Source organism: Phoenix dactylifera, chromosome 7, assembly GCF_051530095.1.
Source record: "Phoenix dactylifera cultivar Ajwa chromosome 7, Ajwa_hap1_PhDact_Kaust_v1.1, whole genome shotgun sequence".
Classification (NCBI taxonomy): Eukaryota; Viridiplantae; Streptophyta; class Magnoliopsida; order Arecales; family Arecaceae; genus Phoenix; species Phoenix dactylifera.
In genome coordinates this window covers 3,297,752-3,309,853 of record NC_143196.1, presented here as the reverse complement: position 1 = coordinate 3,309,853, position 12,102 = coordinate 3,297,752, and the positions used below count along the sequence as shown (strand labels likewise).

At 37.2% G+C, this 12,102-nt stretch overlaps 1 protein-coding gene across 7 annotated transcripts in view; it reads left to right on the top strand.

The window, feature by feature from the left end:
• Positions 1-4,896: 4,896 nt before the first annotated feature.
• The window catches only part of LOC103710287 (histone deacetylase 5-like), a 28,160-nt gene continuing 20,954 nt past the window's right edge, over positions 4,897-12,102 (top strand). For 2 of the 7 annotated variants that reach the window (XM_088700974.2, XM_026806129.4), the window contains exons 1-9: positions 4,957-5,221; positions 6,281-6,482; positions 6,704-6,850; positions 6,975-7,087; positions 7,639-7,761; positions 9,700-9,911; positions 10,721-10,785; positions 11,113-11,283; positions 11,377-11,469. In XM_088700974.2, the coding sequence (XP_088557100.2) occupies positions 5,064-5,221; positions 6,281-6,482; positions 6,704-6,850; positions 6,975-7,087; positions 7,639-7,761; positions 9,700-9,911; positions 10,721-10,785; positions 11,113-11,283; positions 11,377-11,469 (1,284 nt within the window). In that variant the 5' untranslated portion in view covers positions 4,957-5,063. Of the gene's footprint in view, positions 5,222-6,280; positions 6,483-6,703; positions 6,851-6,974; positions 7,088-7,638; positions 7,762-9,699; positions 9,912-10,720; positions 10,786-11,112; positions 11,284-11,376; positions 11,470-12,102 lie in introns of all 7 variants that reach the window. The other 5 variants (XM_017843277.5, XM_088700973.2, XM_026806133.4 and 2 more) reach the window with 5 other exon arrangements.

Below are 12,102 nucleotides of genomic sequence, written 5' to 3'. Positions count from 1 at the left end.
TGGGGTCCTGTTAAAATTAGATTTGCTTGGCAATGGGAAGGAAAAGAGAGAAGCAAGAAAGATTGAGCTTGTGGTCCTGTTATTGTGGATGAGTGATGAGTTGGTAGAACGAGTGATTGAACAAACTAGGATGAAGAGGAGTTTGGGGTGGGTTCGACTTTGATATATCATTTGATGGTCTGATATAGTCGTAAGTATTGAATCTGCCCTAAAGTTTTAAGAGCACGTTTGGTTAGGAAAAGTTGGACTTTGGAGTGCGAATGGAAATAAGCGACTTCTATTTCCGTCATTTGGTTGGAAAAATTTTATTCTTATTCCGAATTCAAAAGAGAATAGGAATGCTCGATCTTTCAAAATCTAATTCTGATTTTTTTTCTAGTATTCAAATCCTATTTTGATTCCAAGTCTGATGACTGAACCAAATACGTTGGGGAATATAGGCATTCTGATTTCCATCCCAATCCGTTTGGATTTCGATTCTAATTCCAATCACAAACCGAATGTATTTTAAGATTAAAAGCGGTGGAGATGAGATTATATTAGAAGTAGTGTGATAAAATTTTAATATTTTGTTGGAAATGCCTTTTTTTTTTTTCTTCTTTTTCTTCTTTCCAAATCCGCCACATGTGCCAAGTGCTAGTTTACAAATGTTATAACACAGAAGTCTTCCATAGCTCACAAATCATCATTTACCTCCATTTCCCCCCTCTTCCACTATGGAACTCTAGTGCATGTATTAGCATGCGAGAAAAACTGGTGTTAAAATGAAAAACACTGAAGAAGAATAAATAATATTAAAAGAAGAATAAATTTCTCACATCATATGCTATAGATATATTTTTTGAGCAAAGTGATGTAACTTACAACTCTATTGGAAATGTTCTATCTTTTTTGATCTGCCACATGCCTCATGTACTAATTTACAAATGTTATAGCCCAAAATCCATTCCAGCTCTTAGAAATTGTTTTTACTTTCTTCAAATAAATAAGCCATTAACTATAATATATACTTTCTTTTTTGCCCTCTTACAAAGGTGAAAGGACTTCCAAATAAACATGTTTGTGTTGGACGAGCGTATTCTCTACTGGACTAAGTACCTGAAGGTGATACCGTGGTTTTGCAGCGATATCCTCTACTCAGACAACGTCACACGTATGAATCTTATTGAGGTGTTTCCAGGCTTTCAAATAATTATAAGTAGAGTGCTTCTGTGAGGCAGTTGTGACGGTATGCATGCAAGGAGATTACTTCTTGAGCCATTTGGGTTGAACATGGTGCACAAGGATCATAGATTCTAGTTCCAAAGGTAAGCGACTGGCCCTTAAGGTGCCCTAGCACCGAGACCCATGACTTGTATGCACTGGATGCACATCCCGGCCATGCTCGTTGGCAATGCTGTTCGATACTTTGGAATCTTCGAGGTGAGCTTTGAATGAAAGCATTATGGAGCAGTTAGTAAGGGATGGTGCCGCCGTGGCGGGCTTGCTGCGCCGCAGGAGCATGCCCGTTGGCTTGTGACGGATGCGTTGTGCTCTTCGACTGCAACATCGTCCATGATCTAAAGAGGATCTCCTTGAATATAAGGAAGGAGATGGTGTTGCATGTTTAACTGTAATAAATGCAACCCACTTATATTTTGGGAGAGAAAGAAGATAGGATTGTGTGCATTTGTTGGGTGATAAATAACAAAAATTGCTTATAACTCAAAAAAAAGTTTGAGATGGGAAATTATATCTCATGCAAGAACATGCTATCACATATGTTTTAAAGCCTCTTTTTAGCGGATTATCTCTCTAGGTTGTATAGCAACCTCTCCCCAACCTAATATAGATTAGGAAAAAAAATAAAAAGAAAAACACTAGGGGACATCAAACATGCCCACCATTGCACCAACATTTATTACTTATTGGTGCAGTTGGTGTAAAGAGCTAAAATTAGTGATGCATTAGTGCTAACTTTTGCAATATGGAAACTCTATAAACGTGCTGAATCAATACCACCTTACATTTAGCAAGATTTAAGATAATAATTGTCCTAACAATTTTAGAGATCTTCCGTTACTATGTCATCATCCTTTTAGGATAGTTGTCACATACCGAGGATTATAATTATCATTTGGCATGTTGTATTTTTATCAGAATAAATAATATCTTTTAGATTCAAATCTCCAATTTCACCAAAAATAATATGTTATTCAAAGAATGACATAATTAAATGACATCATTATTTTTTTTTTATATTTACGTTTTTCTGTTACGATAGGTAATAACGATCGTTAATATCAATCATTATTTTGTTTTTAGAGAAATTCAATCCATGAGTGAATTGAATAATGTTTGTTATTTCTGTTACACCGGTTTATTCATCCTGATTGAGCCGGATCGGACCGTTCGGCTTGGACCAATTAACTTCGTCCATCGGGCCTATCACGACCGTCCGATCAATGGTTTCCGTCGGTATCCTCAATTCAAACAATCAAGTCCCCCCCAGCCGTCTGATCGGAGTACCACGGGTAATAGTTTGTTTCCCAATGCCACCAACCGGAAATGGGAACCAGCACTCAAGACTCGCCATTTCCATCTCCTTCCGTTGTTTTTTCTTCTTTTCTTTCCATTCTCGTCGGTCTCTCAGGCGATTCCTCCTCCCCCCCCACATTGCCCCCAGAAACCCTAGAAAAACCGTAGAAATCCATCTACTCTCGCCATCTCACCTGGTTTCAAAATGTGGAGTTCGAAGCTTCGACGGAACCCGTTCTTCTCTGTCAAAGACTCGGCTTCTTTCTTTGGTTTTTCTTCTCTTTTCTTGCCCTTTCTCGTTGTTTTTTTGCTATATCTGGCAATGCAAGGAGGGTGTTGGATCATTTCGGCTTAATGTTTGTGTGCTTTGTTTTGATTAGACTGTGTGATGATATAACTGATGATTTTGTGTAGATCTTTGTTTTATATGATTACGGTTGTTCTTTTTATCTGCAGATGAGATCGACGTGTTTTTGGTAGGATGCTCTCACTGGGTATTGATGGTTTGATGCAGTGAGCTACGTCTCGTAGTCATTTGTGTTTCTTTTCTGGTCTTTCTTTTTCCCCCATTTTTCCATGTCTTCCTTGCTTTATTGGCAACCGGGTAAGGTTTGATTGAAATGGATCGGAGGGTGATAGTTTTGAGCAAATACTAAAAGCTGGATCTTGTTCGACATTGATGATAAGGTTTTGCAACTTATGCTTTTTTTTAAAAAAAAAATCCTTTTTTTACACTTGATTTTTTTTTTTTGCTTCTTTTATGAAAATATGGTCCCTGTTTTTCTTAGTTGCAGTGCTTTTTGGTTGATGTGCCTTTCTTTTCCCCCTGTTAGTAATCGATATTGGATAACGTATTTTGAATGATGCTCCAAAGGAAATCAGTGCCGGTTTTATTTTACCTATAGTTGTTAAATTTTCTTTAATTGGCTTTAAAGGACCTAATGGAAGACCGAGCTCCAAAGTTCATTGAGATTCATGATTGCATCGAACATTAACGTTTCTTGTTTGTATTCTTTGAGGTTTTTTTTTTCTGTATTTTCTTTTACTGTATTTGGCAATGTTAAGATATTATATTTGACATATGTTGGAGAATGGGAGTAGGCAAGGCCCTCCAGAAAGGGCTGGAATTGGCAAAATACTTGATCAGGCACTACTGTACTTATCCAAGGTCATGAAGACTATTAAGGCTTCTAACAAAGCAGCAGGCTGGTCATTTAGGTATGGAAGACAATATTTAAAGAATTGACTGTGCTTGCAATGGGTGAGCTCCTATCTAGCTTAGGATATGCTAAGTTTAGAGCCGTATGAGAGGGGCGAGGCTTGTTTTGGATGCGAACCGCATTCTCTTTGAGAGGGGCGAGGCTTGTTTTGGATGCGAACCGCATTCTCCTTGAGGGGGACTCGGCTACGGTGATCGAGTGGGTTCGGAGTTGGTGCTGTGTTGCTGGCGGGATGTTGCTCTTCCACAATATATGCAGATTCTTAGGAGAGCGCGACTTCTCCTACACAGCTCATCACTTTGGTAGTTTTTTTCGGAAGAACTCCGTGTTTGTTTCTTCTCCTTTATGCCAACATTTTTTTCTGTTTTTATTGGCCGTACGCACACCCATCATGTGTGAGGCATACTTACACCTATCATGTGTGGGGCGCTGTTCTATCAAAAAAAAAAAAAAAAAAAAAAAGATAAATCCCACTTACCTTTTTATGCTAATCCTCTGCCTCTTCCACCATGGTTTCGATAACCTCAATTTCTCTTGGTAATGGAGCAGCATCAGAAGTCAGAACATTTATTTATCACAATAACGGAAATAACAATTGTTATTACAATAACCTTTCTTTAATGTCATGATAAGAAATAATGAAGAATAAGAATAATAACTGTATAAAGAAATAGTAGACCAGATGCTACTTTCACTTGATGAACAATAAAACTACCAAATGATGACTAGTATTTTGTCACTAGTGGTCTCTGCATTAGTATAACAACCGAATTATCATCATCATTTAGTTACCACTTAAATACATATATTATTATAATCTCTTATTATAATATGGTGACGGCTTGTAACATAGTGATTGTTACAATGCCATTAAAATCTTTAGTGATTTTTGAGTAATCTGTTCTTAATCTTATAGCATCTTTTTTACCAAGATAAAAGGAGAGGGGGTCTGTGGTACAACCTAAAAAGGCATCATAGCTTCTTGATGCGATACAAATTGTTGGTTTGATTGGAAAACTAGATGGCATCATAGCATGTAGGACCATGCTCCATTCTTTAGTTCAAAAAACTTCAAAACTTCAGAGAGAGAAAAAGAACACCATTTTCCCTCCAAGTATCTTCTTTCTTTTAACGTTAGCAGAAAAGTCCAACGGAAGGCGAGTTCCCAAGCTGTCCATATCCCTTTTCTACCGCAGTTAAAAATGTTCTCGACTTCTTTAAAATTAAATACCCCACCCCTATTCATATGCCCAAAAGCTCTGGTGCTCTTCCACTCTACCCCTGGTCCTCTTTGTTCCTTCCGTCCGAGCTCTCTCGGTGTCGATAATGGCAGCACCGGAAGATCCCCGCCGCCGGCGCGTTGGCCTCCTGTACGACGAGCGGATGTGCCGCCACGCCACCCCCGACGGCGAGATTCACCCGGAGAATCCCGACCGGATCCGCGCCATCTGGCAGAAGCTCGAGTCCGAGGGGATTCCCCAGAGGTATCTCTCTCTCTCTCTCTTCTCTCCCTTTGCTTCGAGGACTGTTGGCATAATGGAAGTGAGGGGAGTGGAAAGGACGCTTCTTTCCTCCTTTTCGTTCTCGCAACTTGACGATGGGTTTATAAAACTCTAAAAATTCGGGCCTTTTCTTATGATATCATGCGCTTCTGATAAGGAATGAAGGGTTGTGATCTAGAAAGTTGTGCGCGAGATTGTTGACTTGTGACCTATGCTTTATGCCTAAAGATTATGTGATGATCAGTATATCAAAGACGAAAGAAATTCATTAAGCTAACCAAACCTTCTCTTAATATAGCATGAGATTATACATTTTTGTTGAAACCTTGATTAGGCTAGTAGTTAAAGTGAATAATTTCATTTTACCTTTTCGCGTGATTTTAGAACTGTCACTCTGTTTATATCGTCAATTCAACTCAGCGTTCGTTTGGTTGAACATGCTGTGTTACCGGCAACCATTTTTCTTTCAAAGAAGAATATCTTTCATTCCATGTTAACTGGCCTCTAAATTTTGCAAGGGTTTGGTTTTGATTAATGACTTTTTATGGTTGACGGCTGAATCTGGGTATGCATTTAGCCGTTTCTGCAATCTCAATTGTTGGTGTTTTCTGAATTGTTCAGCTTCATGCATAAACTATTATAGGCGCAATTTCTATGGCATTTTAGGAAATGATATCCATGATGCCTTCGGTAAGAACCTAGGAAATCTATTCCTTTCCCGTGTCTCGCTGGACCCTTTTATGGTTTTGATTAATGGCCTTTTATGGTTGATGGCCGAATTTGGGTATGATGCATTTAGTCGTTTCTGCGATCTCAACTGTCGGTGTTTTCTGAATTGTTCAGCTTCATGCATAAACTATTATAGGTGCAATTTCTATGGCATTTTAGGAAATGATATCCATGATGCCTTCGGTAAGAACCTAGGAAATCTATTCCTTTCCCGTGTCTCGCTGGACCCTTTACTAACTCTTTTGTGTGAAGTATGCATAATTATTGAACTTCAATTTTTTGTTATTTTTTTTTTCCACCACCAATGTCCAGGTGCATAGTTCTGAGTGCCAAGGAAGCTGAGGACAAGTACATAGCATCTGTTCATACCCAAAGACATGTCAAACTGATCAAGAATATCAGCTCAAAAAAATTTAATTCTCGACGTCTTAGGATTGCCTCAAATTTCAATTCTATATATTTTAACAAGGGTTCATCTGAAGCTGCTTCCCTTGCAGCAGGTTCACTTATTGAGGTAATTTCATGTTCAATATTCTTAACTGGTTGCAATTTAACTCATCTCCATCCAATTAATTAGAAACATTCTAAAATAATTTCACACTATCTCTTAACTGGACGAGTTACTGAATTTTATAAAAATAAAGCACCTCAGTCAGCTGCATTCTACTCTTATAAAATAATAATGGTACCTTCTAGGTTGACATCAAATGCTGTTTTTGCTTATTCCTCGAGTAGGTGTCTGAAAAGGTGGCCAAAGGGGATTTGGATTCTGCTATTGCCATTGTGAGGCCTCCTGGCCATCATGCAGAACCTGATGAAGCTATGGGCTTTTGTCTCTTCAATAATGTTGCAATTGCAGCTAATTTTCTCTTGAATGAAAGGGTATGTAATAATTTTTGTTTGCAAATTCTTTACAAGAACCCAATTTGACGGTGGCATCATGGCTTTTTGTAAATTATATGATATTGCTTTTCTGTTGCTATTCACTTTTGTTGTCTTATTACAGCCAGAGTTAGGCATAAGAAAGATGCTAATTGTGGATTGGGATGTTCACCATGGTAATGGCACTCAGAATATGTTTTACAAGGACCCTCGGGTATTGTTCTTTTCTGTTCACAGGTATGACATTGAGTATCTCTAGCTGCTTATTTAGCACCAAAAACATAACCAACATTCCTGGTGCAATCAATGTAGGGTGGTCCACGTTGACTCCTTAGTTGTTCATTCCTATCAAGGGCATTTTCTATCAATGCAAGTCTCTTGTTGTCCTTTCTTACAACTATTAACCAAGTCTCCTTAGTTCTTACCCGCTCTTCTGTTAAGCACAATATTATCCCTTTCTATGTGATGAAATTTTTTTCACCTTTGCTGTTCATGTTCATGTGATTTTGACCAATTTTGTATCATTATCCATGGATGTGACTTGGCAACTCTAGAACTTACAATATCATAATCAATTATTATGCTCTTTAGAATCTAGAGCAACCAAATGACATGCTTCATGCTTGGAAATTGTTATTGTCAACCAAGCTTTGCTGTACTAGTATTGGGTATCGTATAGGTACCGTACTAGTATAATACAGTATGGTTGATATAGCATGATACAGCTCCTGTATCAACACAGGGTTGGGAGGCCTTCTCATGCTCATCTATGGTGTCATTCGAAACAGGTCTGCATGTGTCACTACAACAAGAAACTTGGTGGAGTCGGTTCCTCCTGATACAGGCTGGTTTGCCCCTGCGGCATACAGAACCTCGTTTCCGTACTTCAGGAGAAAGTATAGCATCATAATGTATTTCATCTGCATTATGGCATATACAGTTTTGGTATGCTATAAACATGTTTCAGCCATTTGCTTGTATGATTTCAATGTGTGCTGGAGATCATCATCTATGCATCGAATCTATAATGTACCTCCTAGCACGATGTCTTCCTCTGATTGTTTCTGTTTTGTAGTATTATATATTTACATATAAGCTATAGTCTGACTTTATTCTCTCTATGCCTTGACACTTAAGTTTCATAATATGTGAGCTTGGATTGCCAACCTAGATCTTGACAAATGCTTTAGGATCATGTAGTAGCAGTTTAGTCTAACCATAACATTCTCTACTATGTAATTGGAACACTAGTGCCCTTTTTGTTGTTGCACATTGCCAATAGGTGTTGTGTGACGTTCACTAGATTTTAGCAACCTATTGCTTGTTGATATGAAAAAATGAGCTAGTCTGAACCACGTTGCTTTCATTTGTTGCCCTTATGGTATACTTCGTGTGATGCTGTCTCTACTATGTACTTATCTCTTTCCCCCATCCCTTTTGGTCAAGGTTTCAAATACTGGTACTAGACCTTGTATTGATTTTTTTTCTGAAATAGTACAGTTCCAAGTATCGACACATGGTGCGAGACTGAGTCTCGTATCGGCACACTGTGTATCAGTGCCAAAAACTTGGCAGAGCAATACTGTTCATATTGTCTCATATCCGATGGTTTTGAAAACCCTGTTTTTCCGGTCACTCTTGGTCATCATGTATCCTGAGAGACCAAGACCAAGCCTCAAAAGGTTGACCTTTGTCTTGAGCATGATGTTTCTAGTCAGTTCAGATCCATTCACAATTTATTATTCATAATCAACTCATGGTCAACATCCTTTTACTCTTTTTTAATAACATTATTAATTTTTTGCTTTCTCCACAATCAGATTAGCAATTAAACCTTGTGACTCTACGGCTTTCTTTCCAATGATTCAATGCTGTCTGCATAGGTTATGTTGGCCAATAGCTTGCATGGCATGTGCTTTATCATCTTGAAACATGCTAACCAGGCCAAAATCAAAGTATATTTTGCTTGTTAGTTGGTGCTGAGCCATATTAACCTATACCAGATTGGAACCAGATTCACATGGATCATTCAGGTTGGCATGCCCGGTAGTAAATATCGAATTAGTGCTGGTACTGGCCTGGCCCAATATGTGCCAGCCAGCAGAAGCCAACACTTGAAACCATGCTTCTGTCACTACTGAATGTGCTTAACACTTGTTAGTTGTTACATTCTAGCTGTTGGTGAAAGTTTAAGGTAACTGTTTGGGCCATTCTTTCCCTTGATCTGTGTTCGTTTTATGTTTCTAGGTAATGACATGCATAAAAACAGTTGCATATCATCCATAATGATATTCATTTCAGAACAGTCTCTCTCACACATTGAACAAAAAACTCAAGGTTTTCTTAGAATTTAACAAACACTGTGGATGAAAAAATGAGGTTTTTGCCATGGATGGATACATACTTGTTATCCTCTAACATGCATGGTGAGACTCTCAAGAAAGAGGCTAACTTTGTTGTATTTTATGAAGCTCTTTTTAACTAGATTGTCAAACAAGGCCTACCTTCAACTTGATTAATAAAATTCCATGTGACAACTGATTATTCAATAGATTTGCATGTTTTAAAAAATTTGTGTTTTAGAGCATTCTATCCTACATGTCCTGCCAAAAAGCATCCTTTCTCCTCGGGCTATCAAATGCCTATCGCATATGTTGAGGTGGACATCTATCTACAAAAAAAAAAAAGTCATGCTGGACGTCTATCTACAAAATCAGCCAAACATGTGGCTATCTGATGCTGAATAATGAACAAGTAGACTATGCGGTTTTATTTTTTGTGAATGTTAACTCGTTGTGAAATGATCTCATTAACATGGCTGATCATAACAAGCATATTACATATTGTAGGTTTGATTTTGGAAGCTTCTATCCTGCTCGTGATGATGGTTCATATTGCATGATTGGTGAAGGGCCGGGTGCAGGATATAACATCAATGTTCCTTGGGAACAAGGACAATGTGGTGATGCAGACTATATGGCTGTCTGGGACCATGTATTGCTTCCTGTGGCCGAATCTTACAATCCTGACATTATAATGATTTCTGCTGGATTTGATGCAGGTTATTTTCTTTTTACTTTTGTCGAAATTAGTTTTCTTTTAGTGCATGTCTGCAAACCATCTATTCAGTTCAGGATTTTGTACCATATCTATTATTGACGTGCAATGGAAATTGTTCATCTGGATGCCTTTTGCATGCCGGATTTTCTGAACAATATGTGCACTTGTATAGATGCACCCACATAGATCTGTTAATATTAGATTATCTAATCCACCAACAAGCTGATTGTATAGCAAAATTCAGCATTTTGGCTTTCCAGTGTTTCTTCATGCAGCTTTAGGCCTGATGGGTTGTTTCAAATGGTTTAAGCTTAGATTTTTCAGCTTCTCATGTGATTTCAAACGGTTTCTATTGGAACAATCCCAAATTGGAAAATTTGTCTGTTAAATTGGATCAATTCAGATTGATACCATTAAAACATAATAATTATAATTATAAAAATCAGAAAAGAGTTCTTAGACAACTTCCGATATAAGTTTCTCTATTGTGTTGGAATGAAATCCTCAACTTGTTGGGTTAATGGTTTATTGGATCAACTCAGACAATCAATTTTCTTTCACTCAACGCCTAGAAGAGGTGCATATAATGGTATTGATAACCTAGCAGATGAGAAGAGCTAATTTCGTCTGCTCTTAATTTTAATGAAGCAACTCAACTCTCATATAGCATTATTTGTTTTGAAAACATTTTTCTTGTTTTACTAATTTGCTAAATTCACCAATTAAAATCAATGTGCCGGGCTGAGTGTTAAACAATTTATTTAATTTTCTTTCTTCCAATTTTTTTTTTCTAATGTGCTTTTTCAACAGCTGTTGATGATCCACTTGGTGGTTGTTGCATCACCCCATATGGATATTCACTCATGCTGAAAAAGGTGAGTAGTTTCTACAGTCTTTTTTTCTTTCATGAAAATTTTAAAATGTACCCCACAGAAATTCCTTAACAAGTGTGAAAACATTTCTTGTCTTTATCATGTTAAATTTTGTGATGTTATATTAATTCTTTATCTCTAGAGCATCAACATTTCGCTGCTGCTACTTATTTCAAAAAAAAAAAAACACTATTACTTTATTTTTATTTCAACCATTCTTGAAAGCCTCTGTTTGTGTATTTAAGATTGTCATGTCTCCACCTGTACTCTCTTACAGAATCCAGTGTCTTCTGTCTGAACTATTCTAATCTTTAACATTTACTTTGTAAGCTGATGGGGTTTGCTCAAGGAAAGATAGTGATGGCCCTCGAAGGAGGTTACAATCTTAAGTCTATAGCAAATTCAGTTCTTGCTTGTGCAAAAGTTTTGTTGGAAGAAAAACCCTTAGTTGGATCCATAGAGGCACAACCTTTAGAGTCCACATGGCGTGTCATACAAGAGGTATGTTGCTTGTTTATCCCATACATATTTTTTGATTGGTTTTATGTCCTTACTGAGATATATGCCCTTATTGATGTGGTCCTCTTTGTCCAGGTTTGTCATGAACTAAAGACATTCTGGCCGGCATTGTCTGTTGAGTTACCACAAAAATTATTGGTTAGCTGTAGGAGACCTTGCTCAATTGAGGTGCAGAATTTTCTTTTTTAGTTTCTTCCTTTTTTTTGGTTTTTCTGTCTAACATATCAAATTTGAATTATTAGGCCTCTTATGGATTAATCATGTGTTTGATTTTGCCAATAATATATTATAGAAAACTGTGACTTCAAACATATCTAATCGGATGTGATTTTTTAGTTCTTTCATTTCCTACTATCCCCCGAGACATTTTATTATTTTAACATTCTTATTTAGTATTAATATCAAAATTAAATTATTAAGAAAATGTAAATTTGCGTAATTAAAATTAAGCTTGTTATTTTTTTTGATGGTTTTATCCTCACATTGTATTTTGATAGTTTGTGAATTAGACTTATTTAATTTGGAAATATATGTCAAGGTTTTGTTCACCATGAATCTTGTGCTACCGACAATGTTAAGTCTAATAGTCGGAATTCCTTTTTATCTTAAAGAATATACTTCTAACTCGAATTTAATTAAAGCTAACTTAATGAAGAAGAGACATTCCTAGAATGTCTTTTATCACACCTATATCATTCAACAGTAACAGATTTCTTCTTATGCCCATGCATCCAAGTGTTGTATTAGTTACAAACAATATGCATACCATGATGCCCTTGATCAACATGGGCATGATGCCTG